The sequence below is a fragment of the Mchenga conophoros genome, linkage group LG2 (assembly GCF_057382185.1).
Source record: "Mchenga conophoros isolate Kocher_MC1m ecotype Shallow Benthic linkage group LG2, M_conophoros_male_GT1.1, whole genome shotgun sequence".
NCBI lineage: Eukaryota > Metazoa > Chordata > Actinopteri > Cichliformes > Cichlidae > Mchenga > Mchenga conophoros.
The window spans coordinates 3,653,759-3,678,517 of NC_140527.1; the positions used below are offsets into that span (position 1 = coordinate 3,653,759).

Consider the following 24,759-nt stretch of genomic DNA (forward strand, 5'->3'; position numbering starts at 1 on the left):
CGGGTTTTAAATGCTTGAATCAAGTCATTACCAAATCACGTGTGTCTGTTCCTGGCAGAAAAGTCTATTGTAGCACAAAACCACAATCTCAGTTTTGGTCAAGCTAGAGATCTGTGTGTTACATGACAGCCTCCCGTCTGAGACCACTTTCAGTTCTGCTTACAACAATAATAATAAAAGAAATTCTTCACATTAATAATGTGCATGATGATTTACACATAACAATATACCATAGGTAAGCATTTAAGAAGTAAATGTGAAGTTTAAAGGGTGAACATGAAAAGCTTTTTCTTAAAAAGTTGTTTTACTTTGCATATTCTGCCTTTTCTTAATGTCTGCACACAAAGACAACTAAACCTAAAGTCAAAGTCATCGCTGACAAACAAACAGTGCATGGAAACTTAAGCATTTCTGTGGTTGGGCTTTCAAAGAAAGGTGTAAATACAAAGCGGCTTTTCTTCCTGTTTCACTCTATACTTCAGTTTCAGGAAGCTGCTCTTGTTTTTTTTCCATCCATTTGAGAAGTCTAGCAGATTAACACTATATAAAAGTAAAAATATTATCAGAACACATTTAAAAGAGTATTTGAAGGGTACAGCAACAAGGAAACAAACTAGACTATTTTTTTTTTATTCTACACTTTTCTATGTTTTTATAGCTGCTTCCAGAAGAGGGGAGGTGCTAATCAATTGTCCCTCCCTGTCCTTTGTGGCAGTGAAATTATTTAATGGCAAATTATTGACTATAGGTTTGAAACCTTGGTAAAGTGTGTTCATATGTGCCTCTCTTAGCACAGTGATGGATAAGTACTTTAATTTGAAAGATCACATTAAGTATGCATTTAAATACAGTTGTATGAATATTGCATACATGTAACACTTTATGAGAGATGCATAAAGTTGTAGACGCTTGGTGTTTGAAGGGAGTTTGCTGACGTCTTTGCTCACTTCATATCCTGTTAAAGCACACAGTGAGTTCTGTTCTGAGTAAACAGCTTCAGTAGTTGGTCAAGGGGTGGAGAAATGGCCCACCACAACTTTAGTTTGTCAGTATAGTTGTTGCTTGTGGCTTTGCTTGTTGTTCTCATGACTAAAACGCAGAAGGCCCTTTCAAAGTCATTTGAGAGTATAAAGAAAGTTTTTATCATATGTATAAATATTATTGCATATTTTTAAACATAGACATTGTTTTAACAATATAAAATAGTTGTGGAAAGGCTTGGTAGACAAATATCGCCATTCTAGCAAAACCACTGCCTCTCTGCAAGTTGTCTCACTCACTTTCTGTCTCCATTTGCATACAGCAAGAAACCAAAGACAAGAACCTGGTTAAACACAGAATTTTCTTATTTCATTAGCAATTATAGTAATCCTTCCCCTGTTCTTTGTATGCTTTATAAAGGACTGAAAAAAGTGTTAGGACTTTTATTTTTTTGTTGATTCCAAGTAAATTACTGGGTTTTGCTTTTGGGTTAGTTATGATTATAACACGTGTCTTGTTTTCATGTGAAAACAGGCAGTCTGAAGATCTGGCTGACACTTGGATCTCTTGGAGTGCATCGGTGACTCATCTAGGGGGTGGTAGTGGGAGGTGATTGGTTGATTGCACAAAAGACTGAATGATTCAATGATGACTCAGCAGATATGTCCTTGGACTGGAGCAGATGGGTCAAATGTCACACAGCAATGCTTGGTCAGCAGTTGTTCATCCAGTGTACTTCCTCGTTCAGCTGGATGAGTACACTGTTGCCTTTATGGAGCCTTTGGGGGTCCAGTCCCATCCAAAAAGGTGCCTACTGAGCTAAATTCTATTGACATATTTTCACAACTATATATAGTATACAGTAGAGTATTAAAAAAACTTCCTCATTTAAAAATAAATAAATAAATAGGAGGTAAGAGGTGAGACAAATGCCTCCCTGTCAAGTTGCCCATCCAGTCCATATGCTCTGGCTCAGACACTGAGGAAGTATCTCAACTGACAAAAGTCTGTCTAAGGCAGGGGTGTCACACTCATTTTACAAATGTAGTTGTAAAAAAACTGGCATTTCTGGAGTATAAAATGAAAAACAGAAACTTTTCTGTTTTTCAGAAAGTTACACACTAAGGTTTATTAGAGACATTGCCTAGAGACATTGTTTATTAGAGACATTGTGTCAGCAGTCATTGGGGGGGGGGGACTAAATCAGCGGCTGACAACACTGTGCTCAACAGTTGACAGCTGCATAATAAGCGAGCAAATAAGGCAGAAAATAGAGTTTTGATGCGAAACTGGTCTCAAAGCATAATGAGACATAGTCGTGGTGGAAGTAAGACAGACAAGTAGGAATTCATTACTATGCTTTTGTTAAATGTGAAGTGTAGTTTTGGTCTTCTTTTGCTGTTGGTTCAGTGAATTTTGGTCAGAGAGAGACAAAACCTTCAGTTTCTGACTCTTTGAGATGTCTGTTTTCAGCATCCAATGGCATATTTGTGTACGTACTGTCAGGTGAACAGGATTTGCTGCTTTGTGTTTACATGTTTTTATGGAAGCTGTTTGCCTGCGCTTTTGTTGTTTTAGCAGTTTGGTGGTTGTTGAAATGGTTTTGTGAGTTTTAGCTGAGATTCTGACGTTTCACTAGTTTCCACACGTCTATGTATGAAAACAGATCTGGGGATGCATCTGTTTTACTTTGTGTTGTATGAATGGCCTTAAGGGGGCTTTTCAATAGGAAAAGCTATAAAACTTGTAAAAAAAAAAATGCAGTTAAAAGTTCAAAAGTGATACTTGTGCTTGTTTTTGGTGAGCATCAGATCAAGCAAATTAAGAATTTACCATTCAAAGACACTTTCCTTATAGTTTCTTTTATGTAATATTCAGTACTGAACTGTAAACTTAGTCTTTTTCAAGAAAGCAATTTCTTTTTTCACTGTTTTCATAAAAGCCTTATTTTTATGCATTTACTACTAAAGAAAACCTCCTTGAGGTTTGAGGCCCCGAGAGGTTTGAAACCTTTTGTCCACCACAATGGAAAATGGTTGAAAATTAGAACGGGTATCACTTTAGCCAGCTTCTAAGTTTATAAATTATGGACTCAGCTTTGGAGGCTCCAGTGTCACTGAAATGCAGCCAGATGCTGCTCATTTTGCTTGTATCTCCACTTTTTCCTGAGACGCTTGCATTTTAAACTATAGTATTTTATCTCTGTGTACACGGGCTGTACCACTACACTTGCTGTCTTGTCTGCCCCCTTCCTTCTCTCACATAATGTTATGATCCCAGTCTGTCTTTGCACGTGATTGGCTGCATGATGTGCCCATGACAATAAAAGTCCCATCCCTACCTGCATGGATTCTCAGCAGGGCTGAAGATTTGACTCCCTCATACTGATGGGCCATTAATAACTAACATATGAAATTATCTTGCAGGACAGATATAATGTGGCCCACAGGCTATACATTTGAAACACTTCATCTAAGGAGTCAAGTAACCACACAATTTTCCACAATTAGACAATTCTAGACTTAAATTTTTGACTGTGTACATGTGGTTGACTCTCTAATATACATGACTGTCTACCTTTTCTAAAACATCATCACAAAACAAAGTGGAAAATAACAGAATGACATTAAAACGTGATAACATTCAAATATATAATTTTATTATAATATGTTATTTATTTTTTCAATAAATATAACTGTATTTTTTGTTTCAGAATTTAAATAAAACCCACGATGGAGCTTGAAATGCATTTCACACTTGCATTTGTCATAAAAAATATAGTAAACCCTAATAACAGCAGTTACTCGACTGCAGAAGCACTGACATCAGTGTAGACTGTCCCCCCCTCTGCTGCTTTTTCACTCCTTTGTGGTAATTTGCTGCTTTTATTCGAAGTGATGTTTGGTGCAGAGTAAACCACTACTGTCTGAGTAAAAAAAACAAAAAACAAACATTCAAGAGTAAAATGTACCATTGACTTTATATTTTTCTTTGTTTTCAGTTTACCTTACCTGCTGACTCTGCTGATCACCACTCCCTGTCCCAACATCTGTTTAAAAGACAGAGAAATTTACAATGACAGATACTTTCTTCATGGTTATTTTGCATCAAAGCTGATAGATACACTAATGTGAGTATAACTTTTATTACCACACCAACAACTGGATGTTTTCTTCTTGATGGTATAAAACAGGAAGGCTATAACGATCAGACTTGTAGCCAAAGCAGCACATAATATAAATAGAACTGTATTGGCCTTTTGCAAGTCCCACATGTTGAGTCCTGGAAAAATAAAAGCACCCAGTAATAATTATTACTTTTAGTGACATTATAAACTGGGAAAAAAAACTTTTACGCTGATGTTAAACTAGCCTATTCTAAATTAATATAGCATTCTTCAAATTTACCTTTAACATCCAGTTTTATTCCATTTCCAAAAATTATATGTCCACATGTGGCCACAGCACAGTAGTACGACCCGGCATCAGAGGAGCTGACATTCTTGGAGAAGCTGTAGACACATTTCTGTGTGGAGGAAGCCTCTGGACTCCTCTCACATTTATCACTGTTTCCATCAGCATAAATCAAGTTGGGGTGAGAGTTATCCGATCTCGTGCTGAACCAAAATACACTGTCATTTCCAGGACATGCACTGTTCTCTGGGTTAGAGAGGACTGAACACTGCAGAGTCACTGGGTTTCCCGGATGGAGGGGACCAGATTGAGGCACCTGAATGATGTCAGTGATAGCTGTCTCTGGCCCTTAGAAAATAATTAAGTAACTGTTAATATAAATACATAAATCAGTAAAGTCATGTTTTACTCGTTTTAGTTAGCTATTGATTTGTAAACATGGGTAAGAAATCATCAGTTCTGTTTACCTTTAATTTTTAAAAATGTTGCATTTAAAAATTCCATGTCCAGTTGGTCCACTTTTATGCAGTAATAAAGACCAGTGTCACTTAGCCTAGTTTGACTTATTTCCAGGATAAATGTTCCAGGTTCTTGCTTTGCTGTAATGTGAGGAGTGGTGTTAACACCGTCATAATCAAAGGTAAATGTTCCTCCCAAGAATTCAGGCCAGCTTCCAGAAACAATCCTGATCCAATACAAGGTTGCATCATATTCAGATGTCGGGCGTTCACATGTCAGGGTCACATTTTCTCCAACACCAATAGTCTTCGTTCCAAAAAACACATAATCAGTGCATCCTGAAAGTCAAATTAAACAGAGCAGTTAGATATAGAGTTCTATATTCCACATGTTAAATTGGAGAAATATATATGGAAAAAAGCCGACTCTAAACTTACGACCAGCTCTGAAGCCCAGCAGCATATAAAATATGATCAGCATTTTCTGATGGATTTACTTGTGACTCATTTACATTTAGGCATACTAAGATGATGCTCCTTAATATAATCACATCAAGTGGGAGGGAACAATTTCAGAGCAATCTGATTGGCTGTTTGTTATGTTGGTGCTCCGTTCTACTACCACAATGGAAATAATATCAATCATCTTTCCGGCGTAAACAACCGAAACAACACCAAGAGCACAGCTTTCTTTTACAGTGGGTTTCTTTAATACACAGAAAGTAAACAAAAGAGGCGTTACGGTAAACCAAAACACTCTCACAAAAACACCTTTAAATTTCCATCATTGTCTTTATGCTAACTGGTCGTGCTGTTTATGCATCATACAAACAACATCTTTATCAACTACAATAACATAAATTGTGTGAGATCATGTATATATATATATATATATATATATATATATATATATATATATATATATATATATATATATATATATATATATATATATATATATATATACATGATGCCACAGCATTTCAGTCAAGTTTGTGTGCCTGGGGCATTGCAGCACCTTTACTGCTGGTGTGCGCGAGATCATTGTTCTGTAGGCTGTCTCACTTTTCTTCACACTTCAGCTGTCTTACAGATGGCTTCAAACTTTACACTATAATACTTTGATATTAAGAGGATTTCATAGTTGATTAAATGATGGAAAGGAAACGAAGCCTGTGACTGCAAAAACAGCCTAATTTATCCATTTCACCAGTTTGGTATGAGATGCTTTCAAACAAACCATACTTGATTAGTGTTTTAATAAACATTAATATTGAGACCGATGTCTGCTGAGTGTGAGATATAGCTCTTTTTTTTTTTGGTGGGGGTGGGGCACAACTATGCATAAAGATTTGAACTTAGGTCATAGAGTGTATACAGGGAGTGCAGAATTATTAGGCACGTTGTATTTTTGAGGAACAATTTTATTATTGAACAACAACCATGTTCTCAATGAACCCAAAAAACTCATTAATATCAAAGCTGAATGTTTTTGGAAGTAGTTTTTAGTTTGTTTTTAGTTTTAGCTATTTTAGGGGGATATCTGTGTGTGCAGGTGACTATTACTGTGCATAATTATTAGGCAACTTAACAAAAAACAAATATATACCCATTTCAATTATTTATTTTTACCAGTGAAACCAATATAACATCTCCACATTCACAAATATACATTTCTGACATTCAAAAACAAAACAACAACAAATCAGCGACCAATATAGCCACCTTTCTTTGCAAGGACACTCAAAAGCCTGCCATCCATGGATTCTGTCAGTGTTTTGATCTGTTCACCATCAACATTGCGTGCAGCAGCAACCACAGCCTCCCAGACACTGTTCAGAGAGGTGTACTGTTTTCCCTCCTTGTAAATCTCACATTTGATGATGGACCACAGGTTCTCAATGGGGTTCAGATCAGGTGAACAAGGAGGCCATGTCATTAGTTTTTCTTCTTTTATACCCTTTCTTGCCAGCCATGCTGTGGAGTACTTGGACGCGTGTGATGGAGCATTGTCCTGCATGAAAATCATGTTTTTCTTGAAGGATGCAGACTTCTTCCTGTACCACTGCTTGAAGAAGGTGTCTTCCAGAAACTGGCAGTAGGACTGGGAGTTGAGCTTGACTCCATCCTCAACCCGAAAAGGCCCCACAAGCTCATCTTTGATGACACCAGCCCAAACCAGTACTCCACCTCCACCTTGCTGGCGTCTGAGTCGGACTGGAGCTCGCTGCCCTTTACCAATCCAGCCACGGGCCCATCCATCTGGCCCATCAAGACTCACTCTCATTTCATCAGTCCATAAAACCTTAGAAAAACCAGTCTTGAGATATTTCTTGGCCCAGTCTTGATGTTTCAGCTTGTGTGTCTTGTTCAGTGGTGGTCGTCTTTCAGCCTTTCTTACCTTGGCCATGTCTCTGAGTATTGCACACCTTGTGCTTTTGGGCACTCCAGTGATGTTGCAGCTCTGAAATATGTCCAAACTGGTGGCAAGTGGCATCTTGGCAGCTGCACACTTGACTTTTCTCAGTTCATGGGCAGTTATTTTGCGCCTTGGTTTTTCCACACGCTTCTTGCGACCCTGTTGACTATTTTGAATGAAACGCTTGATTGTTCGATGATCACGCTTCAGAAGCTTTGCAATTTTGAGACTGCTGCATCCCTCTGCAAGATATCTCACTATTTTTGACTTTTCTGAGCCTGTCAAGTCCTTCTTTTGACCCATTTTGCCAAAGGAAAGGACGTTGCCTAATAATTATGCACACCTGATATAGGGTGTTGATGTCATTAGACCACACCCCTTCTCATTACAGAGATGCACATCACCTAATATGCTTAATTGGTAGTAGGCTTTCGAGCCTATACAGCTTGGAGTAAGACAACATGCATGAAGAGGATGATGTGGACAAAATACTCATTTGCCTAATAATTCTGCACTCCCTGTATAAAACATCAATGTAGCTTCCAATCCAGAAAATTAAAGCTAATGAACGAGTACCTTAGACCCAAAATATTTCCTTTGACAGTCTGGGGGTGATTCAATATTTTTATATTTTTGAGTTGATGACTAGATTAACCTGTTTCAAGCCTAATTGTGTCAATGTTCTGGGCCATTTGACCCAGCCTTTTGAGTTTATGGCGCTTTTATGTATGTTGTAATACCCACTGTAAAACAAAAACTGTGCTCTTGGTGTTTTTCTATTTTTTGAGTACTGAGTTCTCTCTATTGTTTAGTTATATTTCCGTTTCCCTGGTGTCTTGTTGAGATGTCTCGTCTCCCCTTCCTGTGTGTCATTCCATGTCTCCCCTGTCGGTCATGTTTATTCCATAATTCCCCAGCCCATCATGTCTCTCTCTCTGGTGCTCTCTTGTCCTCTCTCTCTCGTGATCCCTCGCTCCCTCTCCCATCTGCATTTCCTCCTGTTTCACGCTCATGTGTCACTCTACGTCTCTGTGTTTCCTGTTTTATTTTAATAGTGTCGTGGTCCATGTTCAGTATGTTCAGTTCCCCTGTGGCGTCACATCCATTTGTATCAGTTTTGTTCCCCATGTGTTTCCACTTCCTTCACTGTCCTTCTATGGATTTAAGTCTTCTGTTTTCCTTGGTTCGTTCGCAGGTCGTCTGTTTGTCTCCCCCATGTTCTCGGTCCGTAGTTTTTCCATGTTCCCTGCGCTTTGCTGTTAGTTTAGTTTTTCCCAGTTTAGAGTCAGCCTTTGGTTTTGGTCTCTCCTATTTTGTATCTTTGTGTTTCACCTTAATAAACAGCTCGTCTTTTGTTAAATATGATTTCTGTCTTCAGCGTTTGGGTCCTCTTAAATAAACCCTTTGACATACTGAATGCAATCTGATGTAGCTTCTGTTGTGGAAGTTTTCCATTAAATAAAGCCTGCAGAAAAGCGGTGAGCGGTAGCTAACATTCTTTAATCAAATCACAAAGAACAGAAAACCCAAGCTTGGTGGAGAGCCTGCATGATTGTGGGACAGACGGTCAGCAGAGTCTCCCTGAGCCTAGCATGGCTCTCAGTTAAATACCTTCTTCAGGAACAAAAGGCAGTACACAGCTGTTTCACACCTTAAGGTTCACACTCCCTTGCTACCTCCCAGAGTCCTCGAAGAGACAAAAGACTCTTCCTGTGGAGTTGTCTGCTCCCCCCAACTTCCTTACTACACCCCCACCATTTGTCTTACTGTATGAGTGTGAGACATGCTAAAATCCAGTGGCACCAAGGTATCATACAATAAAATAATGTGATTAATACATAAATAAAAGAAATTCCTATACACTGCTGATCCCTATTACAGTCTAAAATAACAAAAAGGAAATTGTGCTTTAGGGTCTGGTGACTTTGTAATTGACATGTTATAATCATATGGGTTTCCAGTATCCTTTGGTTTTCCTGCCAGCTCCACCACTCACTTATCATGTCTGGTTACATCAACATGGTAACACCTAAGAGTGGTAACACTCTCTTCCACAGCATGTCTTTTATCCTGTCTTCCTTCTCTCACCCCAACCGGTCGCAGCACATGGCGCCGCCCCTCCCTGAGCCTGGTTCTGCTGGAGGTTTCTTCCTGTTAAAAGGGACTTTTTCCTTCCCACTGTCGCCAAAGTGCTTGCTCATAGGGGGTCATATGATTGTTGGGTTTTTCTCTGTATCTATGAAGCGCCTTGAGGCGACTTTTGTTGTGATTTGGCGCTATATAAATAAAATCGAATTGAATTGAATTAAGACACTTCATAAATTCACAACAAGACTTCACAAAACAATTGCAGATCTTACGCTATGTTTTCCATCTTTTAAATACAGTCTATGTCTGAGTTTAGCTTAACACGAGCAGAATTTTTTTTTAAAACGTGTTTACCCAAGTGTGTTTTAGTACCCACTCCACCAGTACCTTTTATATATGTCTAACATAGTCACTAATAAAGTCAAATAAATCAGTGCAATTTTGGTACAATATACTAGCATACATCCAGCTGACATCAGACTAGGCTTATGGTTAGGAAATGTGTCGATGTGCTCAGCAAATATGCTAAAAATGTTGCTTTTAGAGACAACATGGAGAAAATGCTGCGAGTGTAGGACTCAACACAATGACCGTATCAAAGATAGACAATGTGGCTCCAACGTGATTCCTCCCACTGTACAAAAATGAAGCTCTGTTTATCATGGCTACCGTGTTTTGCATGTTTGGAGCCTGAGCTGCACAGTAGTGACTCTGGGGTGGAGTTGCTGCTTTGAACTCCACCCACTCACCCGCTGGAGGTGACTGGGAACACGCCCCTCTGCACTTTTTACAGCTTTTAACAGTTTTAACAATGTCCGCTGGTGGTTTTACAGCAACTGACTATTAAACTAATGTAAATGCAGCCACATGACTGCTTTTAAAAAGCAACACAGCTCACATCATTCTGTAGCCTCTACTGATTAATTCATTAGCTAGAATAGCCATTAGCATCTAGCTAGTGCTACACTGTGTTCGAGGCTTTTTAGCAATTCTACACACCTGTCTTGCTGTTAGGGCTGCTCGATTATGGCAAAAATGATAATCACGATTATTTTCACTGAAATTGAGATCTCGATTATTTGACGATATTTATTTAACCCTTTAAGACCTACCATAGAACCAAGTCCGCCAGAGCTTATATTATTTTTTTTTACATGTTGTAGTGCCATTTTTGGGAGCATTTCAAGTTGCTATACATCAATACAACTGTTATAGCCCATATTTTAATGATATGTATGTATTAAGTCCATAGTCACTACATTAATTGCAAAAAAGTGCAATAAACTACAAAAAAATTGAAAATCGTTTTTGTTTTTTTTTTTACATATATTTCTACTTGGAGAAATTTAAGAGGCTTATCCCTCTAAACTTTAAATACAAAAAAGTTGCAAAAAATAGTTTACAACAACAGGAAATTTATCTTGAGTGTCTTCATAGTTTTATTTTGGAGATACAGCAATTTTTATATACTGCAGGGAAAACAAAAAACAATCCTATGATGCAAATTTGCAAAGAAAACAGCACGTGCATCAAAATAAACTATTTCCAGCAGTGCAATTCGAGTTCTAAGCATCCCAGAAACTATTCAGAAAAGTATAGAGTCAAACATAACTTATAAAAACACCAGTATAGGCTTTTAAGGCCTTCAAGTAAAAAACGACGGTTTCGGACAGGAAATGGCGGACATGCGATAGTTCGCGTTGACATCTTTTTCAATGTCGGAAGTGTTACGAACAGCTGATCGGATCGGCAAAGCGTGTTTCTGGAATATTATGTTTTTGTTCCTGCAAGTGCTTTCTATGCAATTTTTGCAAAGGAAGGAAACCGTGACCTAGGACAAGCTGATGGCATAAGATGTAAGTACAACTCCTCCGGTTTCATATGCAAAACAAATTATTGTGCTAGCTTACGCGGTTCCGGTTCTACAGGGATTTAAAGGGTTAACAATAACATAGTGTGCAAATACTGATAACAGTGCAAATGTTTGCAATATAAAAAATAAATGAAAAATGTAAACATCTATGTTTAGTGAACTTTGCAGTGTTGCTCTGTGGTGCAGCTACGACACCGTAGCAAAGTTTACACACTATGTCTACTTGATCCACGTCTGACTCCGCGAACCCACAATGTTTCCAGACCACTGAAGTTTTTTTTACCTCTCTTTTCAACCAACGGCAGTCACTCTCCTCTCCAAATAACTTCTGCTTAGCTTTCCGAGCTTCCCTCGGGTCCTCTTAATTGTTGTGAGGCGTGTTCGAAATGCAGAGAGGTGCGCTCGATTTGCCACACGGAGCAGCGCGAGAGTAAAGCACGAGGGAGGGGCTAATAATCGGCTCACTAATTTTTAATGATCGTTGAAAGCCCAGATCGTAATCGTGATTAAAATTCGATTAATTGAGCAGCCCTAGTTGCTGTCATAGTTAATATGTTTGAATGATAATCCCTTATTATTTTTTGTTATCCTCAATTTAGACAAAGAGATTATATCAAGCATTACACATTACACAGGCCTATAGTGTTGTAATTATCACAACTTAAAATTAAATGCTGTCCTTTGATACTTTACCATATGAATGAGGATGATAGAAAACAAGCTCATTCAGTTTGACAGCTTGACATCCATCACACACTCACAGAGCTCTCTCCTGCCTGATAGCATGAAGATAGAAAAGTTTAAATGGAATGTTTTATAGGAATGTAATTTGTCTTTTTATTTAACAGCAGATTTTCCCCCAGACCCTGGGGAAAATGTTGGAAGAAGACCATCAGAGCCAGGCTGAGTGTGGTTACCTGGTTCCAGAAATTTGGAGACAATTCCTCCCCTTCTTTCATCACCGCTGTCCTGTGCCAGATGTTCCGTTGACCCACTGAGGCCATGTCCACACTAATACGTTTTTTTGTTTGAAAATGCATCTTTTTCTTTCCATTTTGGCGTTTTTGGTCAAGGAAAACTGAGCTTTTTGAAAATGATCTCCAAAGTGGATACATTTGAAAACGCTATTTTCGTATCGCAGTGTGGACTGCGAAAACGGAGGCTTTTGAAAACGATTGCACATTTTAGTCATATGATGCAGTCATGTGATCAATTCTACTAAGATGGCGGACAACATTGTACAGCAGTTGTTTTGTTTGCTCTCAATTTTGACAGCCCCATTAAAGATTATCAGTTTGTACATGCTCCAGATAGCTCCAGATAAAACTCGGCACTTTTTGCCACAACATTTCAAAGAGCCGGAAAGTGAATAAACGGCAGGTCTTAGGTTTCATGCATGCACGGTACGGGAACGTAGCATGTGTGTGGATGAAAATGATTGAAAACAATAGTGTGGATACGGAGCGTTTTTAGATGAAAACGCCGTTTTCAGATTTGATGATAAATAATCAGATGATGTTTCTGACATATTTTCAGAAACATCATCAGCAGGAAAAACAACAGGACTCAAAAACTTTCTGAGCTCTCAATGAGGGAAATATTCTTTGGACCTCCAGTTTAGGCAGATAAAGACAGATAAACCCAGCACTTTTTGAACAGTACAATAGCAAACTTTGTGTAGCGTTAGAAGCACTGCACAGAGGCTCTGGACTTTTATATGATGATGTTGTACTCAGTCTTGGAAAAAATTTTAAAAAAGCACTATAATTAAAATCTGGTTACTCTGATAGGAATGCCTCTCAATTAACTTATGGCAAATAACACACACTATTAGCAAAATCCTTTTACACTCACATCCACACTTACGGGCAATTTATAATCTCTGATGTATCCCACTAAGTGCTTGTCTTTTGGACTGCAGGAGGAAGCTGTAGTACCCATGTATACATGGGGAGAACATGCAAAGGTCTGTCTAGCTATCAGATCTGCTTGCACCATTTGACCCATCTATTGCTGAGCTCTTTCACATGTTAAGGTCTCTAAGCTGTACTGTAGCTTTTTATTTTTTTTTCTGTGTACTCACTGAAAATAATGTTCTTGGCCATATGATTGTTTCTTTATTGCAAAAAGGAGAACAAACAGTTAATACAGTTAAAAATCAAGGATGTAATACAACACAAGTATGTTGCTATGAGACATTGCCAGTGATGGTGTCTGTTGACTGTAAATATTAATTAAGATTAAAAAAGACACAAAAACAAAGAAAAGACCAAAGAGTCCAATATACAGCATGTTTAACAAGGAAAAAATCAGGATCAATTTAAATTTGAGGAGATGCTTAAAATTATCATTGACATCAGCATTTAACTTGAGAGTAGACACTGTCTTCAGCACACTCTCTCTTCTTTCTTCCTCTTGTTTTTCTTTCAGAGAAATTCAGCGCAGCGTAGTTTAGTTCTTCATCAACTACAGTCTGGGTAGTAATTAAAAAAAATGTTATCTATGTAGGTCTGTGAAGGTTCTCAGTCATCCATGTCATCGTAGTCAAAGGAGCTTGCAAAGAAAAGCGTCTGGACTTCTTTAAGTTGCTTGAAGGCGTTTCACCTCTCATCCGAGAAGCTTCTTCAGTTCTAAGGTCAAATGGTGGAGAGTCCCAGATATAAACCTAGTGGGAGTAATCCCCCACAGAGGGACCAGACACCAGCGAGGGAGGATAAGAAGGACAGACGCAACAACATTGTCATCCCCTATGTAGCCGGTGTATCAGAAAAACTCAGGAGAGTTTTCTCCAAGCATGACATCCCGGTGCATTTCAGACCCAGCAACACGCTCAGACAAAAACTGGTTCACCCGAAAGATAAAACGCCAAAACACAGACTTAACAATGTGGTGTATGCTGTACAGTGCAGCGAGGAATGCCCAGACCTCTACATTGGAGAGACCAAACAGCCACTTCACAAGCGCATGGCACAACACAGAAGAGCCACCTCCACAGGACAAGACTCAGCAGTCCGTCTGCATCTTAAGGATAAAGGTCACTCTTTCGAGGATGCCAATGTTCACATTTTGAAAGAAGCCATCTATGTCCACTGTGAGCGACCATCTTTGAACAGAGGCGGGGGTTTACGACACCAACTGTCTGCCATCTATAATCCAGTTTTGAGATCCTTCCCAGACGCCTTAACGCCCACTCACATCCTGGGCCATCTGACCTCAGGAATTCGCATGATAAGGTGGGGTCAGGTTTCACAATGAGCTCACCCGAAACTCTGGCTGATTGGGACCCACACCCAGTTTCACACCTTGGCTCAGGCGATTAGAGGATCGTCAGGGGGTCCTTTTGTCCCTCTGTGGGGGAAACTCCCACTAGGTTTATATCTGGGACTCTCCACCATTTGACCTTAGAACTGAAGAAGCTTCTCGGATGAGAGGTGAAACGTCTTCAAGCAACTTAAAGAAGTCCAGACGTTATCTATGTAGCTATATAGATATATTCTGACATATTTTAAGTAAATAATGATGCATTTTCATCACTTACTGGTTGGCGTGAGGCGCCAGTTTGTGCATCTGATATAGCATTTTCTTTTCCTAAGAACAAGACAAATAATAAAGACAAATACGAAATATTTTCAGAACTTAATATTTATTGACTAATGAAGGCTACAAAAAATCATTATGGAGGCCTCAGTATTGCAAGAATTATTAATGATGTGTACAATGGTTACAGTAGTTCTTGTAATGTGATTATCTATATATAATAAATACATATTTAGTATTTCCATCATTTAAGCCCATATGGAAAAGATCTTATAATGTTTGTATCTGTCTTGTGTGAAACTTGTATGAAAAGCATACAAGAGTAAAAACAGATATAAGATCCCTAGAAAAATTATATAAATGAAACTTGAATGTTTTGGATACTTACTAAAACAATATATGAAAGTAATGAGAAAGTGGCCACTTTCATGAGTAAATCATATAAGCCTTATATGATTCACTATATGAAGTAGGCCACATCTGATGCAAGTCTTTTATAAGTTTTTACTATTTCTTTTCCATATGGGAGTATAACTGAAATACACTTAGCCTTTCAAATATTTGTAGATTCTTACATTTCTTACCTTTAAATTGTTTACCTGCTGTTCGGTTGCACATGAGGAAAACATTTCCAATGACAGAAATGCCCAAACAAACAATTAATACTCCCAGGTGAATAAATGCTGATTTTGTGGATGACTCTGCAAAAGATCAAAGAAAATGAATTCTGAAAAAAAAACACATTATCATTGCTGATATTATTGGTTGTATAACTAAAGAATTGGACAGTAATGTCACGTAATAACACATAAAATTACTAATAATTCTGACTGGCTGTTTAAAACTGAAATTCACATTTTTTCTAATTAATTTATAAATCATAAACTTACCTTGAATAACCAGTTTAGTTCCACTTCCAAATAATATCTCCCCACATGTGGCCACAGCACAGTAGTAAGTCCCAGCATCAGAGGAGCTGACGTTCTTAGAGAAGTGATAAACACATGTCTTCTGATGGTCAGATCTTTTCTCACATATATTACTTTTATTTCTGTCAGTGTAGATGATGTTTGGAAGAGATTTATCTGATCCCTCTCTGACCCAGAGAATATTGAGACCTCCTGGACATGTCTTGTTGTCAGAGTCAGAGAAGACTGAACACTGGAGCGTCATTGTGTCTCCTGGACGGACTGGATTTGATTCTATCAGTAACTGACTGACTGCAAAGTTTGATGTCCTCTGAGCTTTTCCTGTGTAATACAAATCACATTTTTCCAAACATGCACAGAAAAATTTTCAATGTTTGTAAAAGTAGGTTGGCTTATTACCTTTTACTAACAAATATGTCCCACCCCATGTAGTTCCAATCCATTCTGTGTTTGTACAATGATAGTGACCCTCATCCTCTTGAACTGTCTCCAAAATGATCAGGCTGCTAAAATTTGCATCACTATTTATCCGAAATCTTGAGCTCGAAAATCCAGGACCAAAATCAGCTGTAGACTGAATCAGAGTAACTATTAATTTAAGAGTATCCCCGACACTCTGCTTGTACCAGTTGACTCCTCTAATGCTGAGCTCTTTGGGAATAGCACATGTCAAGGTTGCTGATTCACCAAGCTGAACAGTTTCAACTGGAACCAGAGAATCTGAAATAAGAGAAAACAGAAAAAATTAACTTTTTTTGCTGTGGTAACTTTCCATTGTAAAGCTAGTTTAGTTTGTGCAAATGTATTTGACATATAAATTCTTAACCGAGAACATTTTTAGACAATTTTTTTTAAAAGGCACTTACATCCTTTGTGAAGACAAAATAATGTAATCCATAGGACAAGCATTTTGACAGTGTTTCTTGTTGGGGACCTTACTGGTATTTTAGTGAGTGAAGGCGGTGAGATGTATTCAGATGACAAAAATGTATCTGATTGGCTGAGAGAATAGATTCAAACATACACTTAAAGTACCTCCTCCTGCGCTTTGTAACACCACCTCTCTTTCATGTTCTATTGCAATTTTCCAGATATTCAGTTTTTACGTTTGACTACTTTTGAACGCTGTTTATTTGATGTTTATTCTTGTTCTTGGATCTTATGTAAAAAAATACCTCAAACATTTCACACTCTGCATTTCAGAGGAAATGTGCAGGTTGGGTATTTTATAGTTCAGAGGTCATGACACCCCGAAGTGCTGAAGAGCAGGGTGAACCAATGTTTCTTGGCCTAAGGAGATGGTTTAAGCTCCTATAAAAAATAATAACCAATTGGTAATTTTTGTAGCAAATTTAATTAGCATTAATGAGATATGTCAAGAGAAGTCTCACTCGATAACCCCACGGTGGAGCTAGAGGTAAATCCAGAATGATGCTGAGCATAAGCTACATGATTTTTTAAATTAGAATATGTATGTTTTCTTTGCATCAGCTGGCTTGACAAAACCTATGAACCCAATAATGGGTATTATAATGAGATAATATCAACTCTTTATTGGTCAAGACAGCCTTTTTTCCTGACCTATTAAAAACATCCCATCTATTTCATGAGCTGAGATGATGAACAGGTAATGCAGACCAATGAAAGATAGTTTAAAAATATATTTCAACTCATGGAGAGAAAGAGAAATATTAAAATAGTAAATATATATCAGTAAATCTCAATTTTTCACTCAGTGTATTGTCAATACCTGCTGTTCATTTTTAGGTGAGTAATTGGTCAGTAAGACAAGGAAGTGTCTTACTGAATCCCAGATTCATCCCAGATTAATACCGGATCTCCGAACCACCTCTGCTGTCTCCTTATGATGGAGAAAGGTTCTAGGATTGAGTTCTGATATGCTCTGGGAGCTCTTTTCTGCTCTCTATATCTGTGATCTAACTGTTTTAGTCATTACCCAAAATTTGTGCCAATAAATAATCCACAGAATCCAGAATCCACAGTTTTGCTTTCATGGCCAGCTCTCTATTTACCAAAAACTACTAACACAGGGTCACTGCAGGATCATCTCATCACTGCTTCCTGTACTACTCCCCTACTGCTGAACTCTTTATTAGGTAAACTGTGAGATCATAATGATATTATGAGTGATGCTGTTAATTGCATAATCTACAACATCACACAAACAGGAACACAATAACAGGCAAACACAATCTTATTCAATTCAATTTTATTTATATAGCGCCAAATCACAACAACAGTTGCCTAAAGGCACTTCATACAGAGAAACTCCAACTATAATAAGACCCCCTTTGAGTAAACCCTTCTGCGACAGTGGGAAGGAAAAACTTCCTTTTAATAGAAAGAAACCTCCTGCAAATCTAGGCTCAAAGAGGAGCAGCCATCTGCCTTGACCAGTTAGGGGTGACGTGAAGGAGATAAGACAAATAGCACATGTTTTACGAAGCTGTTTGTTGTGCCCTGTGTTACCTCTGCCCTCAGTCTCCTCGCGTTTCAGGTTTGGTTTCTTGTTTCTTAGTTCCCAGTTTAGGTTTTCCTTAGTTTTTGTTCATGCCATCCCCGCTTCTGTTTGTATCCCCACACCTGTAAATAAACTCACTCACAGTAACCAGTGCCTGCTCTTGGGTCCACTTCTCTTTCTTACCGCACAATTTGCCTCTGCAAATCGGGACCAAATTTCAGGTAAGAAAGGCCATAGAATCAAATGCATATGATATGGAAACAGTCTAATGCAAAATTATTTTATATTATTCTTCACATGACATGTTTTCTGCGTACACCAATTTTTTGACAACATATTTAAAGAGCACTTACATCCTTGATGAAGAAAATCCTTAAGACTGCTTGTTGTTGGTGATCTCGCTTGTATTTTAGTGATTAAAAGAGGTGAAATAATTGTATTACCTAAGACAGTAAAATGCATGTGATTGGTTAACACAGAATAGATGCTTAAGGTTGTGGATACAAGCACCTGAAATGAGCTTCCTCTAAAGGGTAGAGCCATGAGGAGCCAGTTGAGGTGGTTCAGGCATTTGATCAGGATGCTTCCTGGGAGAGGTATTTCAGGAATGTTCGACTAGGAGGAGGCATCAGGGCACACCTGTGCCTCTCCCCTTGACCAGTCTCTTCCAAGATGAGGTGGTTGGGGAGAAGATTGGGTTATATAAGATAAGGAGCAGAAGATGGATGGGGGGATGACAGATTCAAAATTCTTCTTCCTGGGCTTTGTAAAACCTTTCACTTCAATTTCATCTTCTCTTGCATTTGTCCAAATTATGAACTACAATTTTATCCGTCTCTAAGTGATTGTTATTTTTGCCCTTAAACCTTAAGCAAGCAGAAAGCTAACACTATAGTCACACTCTGCATTTTAGAGAACATTTGCAGGACTTTTTTGATACAATTTTTATGCTTTAAACACACCTTACATTTTCACTTTTTAATTTAATAGGTGTTCCACACTCAGCCCCATCTAAAAGTTTAGTCTCCATATGTGCTTAATTATATGTACATTAGAGGCCATGTACCTTGTAAACATAAATATAGCGCATAATAACAACTTGTACAAATTAATATCCAAATTAATGAGCTAAACATACTTACCGGAACCAGTTAAGCATTGCTCTACTCAAATGGTTGAAGAATTACAGTAATTTGATCAGGAATTTCCATGGTACACATGTCTTCTTTGTCCAGGAATGTAATTACTATGCCCTTGATTTGTGGTCGTGATCACTACTTTTAAGACAGTTTGATGTTCATTTTGTAAATTATTTAGGTTGTGGTTGCTACATGCATGCAGTGTCTTCTCAGTCAGATTTAACCATCATCTGTTACACTCAGTTAAAAAAATCAAACAAAGAAGCCAAAAAAACAAGTAAAGAAGACAGACAAAAACTGAACTGGAGGCTTTACCCTACAAACCAATGGTTCCATTTCATCACTGCAGTGGATGTTCATGACTCCATGTATTTGCTAAACCTGTCCACTTAGTATACTGAGTACTGAAATGATCGTTTTTGTTCTTTCAGGGTTCTTTTTTGCCTGCATTGTCTTGCTTTAAACATAAAAGACACTTTTGAGGCAAATGTATATTTATTTATTCCAGAAAGCATGACTACAAAACAGTTCATACAATTAAAACTCAAGAATGCCAGAAATGCAACACAACTAAGTTTAAGGTTTTGGCAGTCCAAGTATTTTCAGCAAGATTGAAAATTAACTGTCAACCTTTAAAAATTAATAAAAAAAACCAAACAAAAACAAGATGTCAGGATCAATTTTAATTTCAGGAGATGCTAAACATCGTTATTAACATCAGCATTTAACATGAGAGTAGACACTGTCTTCAGCACACTCTCGCTTCCTTCTTCCTCTTGTTTTTCTTTCAGAGAAATTCAGTGCAGCGTAGTTTAGTTCTTCATCCACGACAGTCTGTGTGGTAACATAAAACATGTTATCTATGAAGTGGCATTTAACATTTTCTGACATATTTGAAGTGAATAACACCAATTTTCATCACTTACTGGTTGGCATGAGGTGTCAGTTTGTGCATATGCTATAGCACTTTCTTTTCCTAAGGATAAACAAAATAATAAATATATTTATATATTAGTGAAATTAACTTACTATTGCATGTCCCTGAGAACGTTTTGTCATTGATAAAAATCTCATTTAAAGAAATAAGTTATTTGCAGAACTTAAGCACTGCTAGGGCCTTTTACAGTATATTTTACATTATAATTCTGTATATAAGACGGATCAGTCTTTTCATCATTTAAATATAATTTGCACAAGTTTCATCTTTTAAATATTTTCAGTTTCGCGTAACACTTACTTTGAAGTTTTTTACATACTCTTCGGTTGCAGATGAGGAACACGTTTCCAATGACAGAAATTGCCAAAAATACTATTAATATTGTCAGCTGAATAAATGCTGACTGTGTGGGTAACACTACAAAAAACGAACAGAAAAATAATTTTCAGCCTTGCTCCTGTTGTTCACAATCTGTCACATTATTACATTACAAACAAAAGACATATTTTTGGGTGACAGAAAAATATGTAAAAGAAAAGAATTAAAAGTCCACATACAAAAGGCAAACAGAACTCCAACAGACAGTTTGACAAAGGACAAGAGAAGACATCACTATTTATACTCACAGACGCACCGAACACTAATCAGGGGAATGAGACACAGAAGGGGAAAACAAGGAAGAGGTGAACGTAGCAAGACAGTAAATAACATTTAGCTATAACTACACAGTGGGAACACAAAGGGAACAAATAAACACTAACTATTAACAGAGAATATAAACAAAACATACAAAGAATAGACTAATAATGAAAAATTTAAAATATATACAATAAACACATCTAAGTGTCAAAAAATTAAAAAGAAAATTAACAAATATTTACACATTACATTATCAACATATTTGGCATATAACTTCTAATACTCAACAGCAATGTCACCCAATAATGACATTGCTGTGAACGTTCACTAAAAATTGGTAATAGTTAATTATGATTGATTGATAGAGCTACCTTGAATATCTAGTTTAGCTCCACTTCCAAATAATATCTCCCCACATGTGGCCACAGCACAGTAGTAAGTCCCAGCATCAGAGGAGCTGACGTTCTTAGAGAAGCGATAAACACATGTCTTCTGATGGTCAGACCTTTTCTCACATCCATTACTTCTGTTTCTGTCAGTGTAGATGATGTTTGGTTGAGATTTATTTGATCCATCTCTGAACCAGAGAATATTGAGATCTCCTGGACACGTCTTGTTGTCAGAGTCAGAGAAGACTGAACACTGGAGCGTCATTGTGTCTCCTGGACGGACTGGATTTGATTCTATCAGCAACTGACTGACTGCATAGTTTGATGTCCTCTGAGTGTTTCCTGTGCAATTACAAAGACATTCTTCAAAACATGCTTGGACAAATTTTCAAAGTTTGTAAAGGTAGGTTGGCTTATTACCTTTTACTAACAAATACATCCCACTCCATGTAGTTCCAATCCATTCTGTGTTTGCACAGTGATAGAGTCCCTCATCCTCTTGAACTGTCTTTAAAATTGTCAAGCTGGTGAAATTCTTACCATCGTATACTCCAAATCTTAAGCTCGAAAATCCAGGACCAAAATCAGCTGTAGATTTATACAGTGTAACTATTAATTTAAGAGTATCCCCAACACTCTGCTTGTACCAGTTGACTCCTCTAATGCTGAGCTCTTTGGGAATAGCACATGTTAAGGTTGCTGGTTCACCAAGCTGAACAGTTTTAACTGGAACCAGAGAATCTGAATTAAGGAAAAGAGATGGAAAAGTAAAACATTTTTTTTACATGGTAACTGTCAATCGCAAATCTATTGGTGTGTAAATTGTTAACAGATAAATTTTTAGATAAAATAAAAAAAAAAAACACTTACATCCTTCATGAAGACAAAACAATGTAACCCAGAAGACGATCATCCTGACACTGCTTCTTGTCGTGGACCTTACTGGTATTTCACTGAGTGAAGGAGGTGAGATGATTGTTTCAGGTCAGATGGAAAATTGTATCTGATTGGTTAAGCCAGAATACATTCAGATGTACACTTCCTGTCACATTTAACTCCTCCGGTGCTTTGTAAAATGTATTACCTCTCTTTCATCTTCTATTGCAATTGATTGTTCAATTTTTACTTTTCACTCAATTTATGTCAATAAAAAAGATATTATATTGGGTCTTATGTTACTAATTCATCATAATTTGCATTTCAGAGTCAGAACTCTACATTTTGTCTCCTGTAGAGCTCAAAAGCATCTTGAACCAATGCCCCGTACCCAAAGAAGATCAGAATGAATTAATATGGGTATTTTTATGTAGCAAATTTAATCAGCATTAATGACATATGTTAATAGAAATCACACATGTCAACTCCGTAGTGGAGCCAGAGGTAAATCCAGAATGATGGCGAACTACAAAATTTTAGACATGATTTGCTTTCTAATTAGAAATAGGCATTCTTTCTTTGCATCCGCTAGCTTGGCAAAACCTAAAATCCCAATCAGGGATAATGGGTATATATTTAATGGTCAAGACAGGCCTTCTTTATCTGACTTGTTGAAAAATTTGATGCATTGTTTTAAAATCTGAGTCACAGTGAAATGAAAGATTGAAATTTTGTTTTAAGATTTCTAAATACAAAGAAAAGAGAAATGCCATTTAAGCAGAGTGTGTAATATCTCACCGCTAGATGTCAATAGACTGCAGTGAATTGAATGTTGTTTTCTTACTCCTATGAATTCAAGTGCATAATCTAAGCTAGAGTGGCCACAATAGGACAAACACATTTTAGTGAGGCAATAAAGATCAAACTCTTAAACTGTTCTCCATAACACCCACACTTGGTAGGCCCCCCCTTTAGGTGTGGTGGTCCGCAATTGCCCCTGCCGACCTACATAAGGGGAATTGGGGTTGTTGTGAGTTAGTTTTGTGGTGTGATGTGGTGCGGCTGACAGCCGAGAGCTGGAGCCAGAATAAATAAAATGGCTCTAACACCGAATCTGTGGTCCCGCCGTGTCTCAGTTACGCCACATTGGTGCTGAAATCCATGAGGCAGACGGCAGGCCCATGAGAGAGCCAGAAAAGGGAGGAGCTGGCCCAGCTGGTGGCCAATATGGCGGTCATGCATTGTGAAGATTTGTGAAGAAGAAACGGTACTTTTACTCCGCTACATTTGCAAAATTTGATTTGTTACTTTTTAAAAAAATGATTAGTTTAACACATTAGATAACATGCCGCCAGTGGAGTTTCTGGTACATTTTTTACCAATCAGATGTATGACCAGTTTGAAATTGTGGCGGGCAGAGCGGCCCAAGCGTTTCAAAGTAGCGGACACACGGAAAGAAGAAACACATGAAAACATGGCAGAGTCTACGCTAGAGCTGAAGAGGATGAACACCCTCGGACTCATATACTAAGAATGTTTCTCTTAAAAGCAGTACAAAAGAACAGCTATGTCTTCAGCGTCGGTGTCTTCAGTGAGAGCCAAAACCAACCAACTTTTCAGCGTGAAACAACTCAACTCGTGTAACCTGAGGAAACGGTCTCTAAATATATTTTTAGCTGTGGTTAGCTGGATGTCAGTCTTACGTTACAGACGCTGTGTCGAGCTCGAGCTGCGAGTCATATTTTCGGTGCTACGTTGTAGTGAGATAAGTTTGTGGGTGTTTTGTGCAGCTTCGGCTGACCTTTTAACTGCTCGCTGGTTAGCTAGCGTGAGCTATAAGCTAACAGCTAGCCTGGTTAAACAAGCTAGAGTTCCACGCACATGTAAACAGCTCGTCTCTACTGCTTTAACTGTTAAAACAGAAGGCAATACTGCGGCTGACAGGGTTTATTATGTGAAACAGCAGCTTGTTTAGTTTAAACAGTCTGCATTAAGCTGGGCAAACACTGCGATTTTTTTCAGTCACATTATTCAGCTCCTGCTCAAACTGTACAATTACATCTCAGGGGTTAGAAGTTCATAGGTCACGATGCAGGTCTCACACTATACGGCCTGATGCTCTGATGCGACCTGAGTGCTCAAACCGTGCGTCCATAACATGAAGCTTATCATACAAAATCTCTCTCGCTCTCCCTCTCTGTCTTTCACTCACACCGACACACACACCACCATCAACTTTGCTAAATTACTGATGAAAAACATTGTCCAGGCAGCTGTGATTGAGCAGCAATGTCCATCCAACTCTTTTCATGGTTGTTGTAGTCGTGATAATTTTGTGAGACCACACTGAAAAGATTTTCAGTGGAAGATTTTCCAAGCTTTAACAGTCGTGGGTCGAGCTTTATTTAAATTTGCTGTGGTATGTTCAAAATTAATAACACGGATAAGACATCGTATCAAGAATGATTCCATACAAATGTCAGGACTGAACCATTGCTTTATAATAGTCTTCTTTGCAGATGTGAATCCAGCGAACAACATTTTGCATTGTAGGCAAAACTCGGGCCAATCCCCAAAATGGTTGCGCGACTGAAAAATC

The 24,759-nt window shown here is 38.0% G+C and overlaps 3 protein-coding genes across 4 annotated transcripts; all 3 read right to left on the reverse strand.

Moving 5' to 3' along the window:
* Positions 1-3,638: 3,638 nt before the first annotated feature.
* LOC146581521 (uncharacterized) lies at positions 3,639-5,361 on the reverse strand. 2 transcript variants are annotated; one of them, XM_085283472.1, is made up of 6 exons: positions 5,291-5,361; positions 4,862-5,191; positions 4,389-4,742; positions 4,132-4,263; positions 3,993-4,030; positions 3,639-3,907 (listed from the first exon to the last, which is right to left on the reverse strand). In XM_085283472.1, the coding sequence occupies exons 1-6, from the start codon at positions 5,331-5,333 to the stop codon at positions 3,782-3,784; spliced, it is 1,023 nt and encodes a 340-aa protein (XP_085139598.1). In that variant the 5' UTR covers positions 5,334-5,361; the 3' UTR covers positions 3,639-3,781. The 2 variants fall into 2 exon arrangements, with proteins under 2 accessions (XP_085139598.1, XP_085139603.1); XM_085283477.1 differs by having other exon boundaries at positions 3,825-3,907; positions 4,137-4,263.
* Positions 5,362-13,588: 8,227 nt separating this feature from the next.
* On the reverse strand, positions 13,589-16,611 carry LOC146581522 (signal-regulatory protein beta-2-like). Its single transcript, XM_085283525.1, has 6 exons — positions 16,565-16,611; positions 16,098-16,418; positions 15,660-16,019; positions 15,354-15,470; positions 14,771-14,820; positions 13,589-13,705 (listed from the first exon to the last, which is right to left on the reverse strand). The coding sequence occupies exons 1-6, from the start codon at positions 16,605-16,607 to the stop codon at positions 13,589-13,591; spliced, it is 1,008 nt and encodes a 335-aa protein (XP_085139651.1). The 5' UTR covers positions 16,608-16,611.
* Positions 16,612-19,826: 3,215 nt separating this feature from the next.
* Positions 19,827-22,197, reverse strand: LOC146581523 (uncharacterized). Its single transcript, XM_085283514.1, has 6 exons — positions 22,155-22,197; positions 21,705-22,025; positions 21,267-21,626; positions 20,557-20,673; positions 20,246-20,295; positions 19,827-20,153 (listed from the first exon to the last, which is right to left on the reverse strand). Exons 1-6 carry the CDS (start codon positions 22,195-22,197, stop codon positions 20,037-20,039), a joined length of 1,008 nt encoding a protein of 335 aa, XP_085139640.1. The 3' UTR covers positions 19,827-20,036.
* Positions 22,198-24,759: the final 2,562 nt, after the last annotated feature.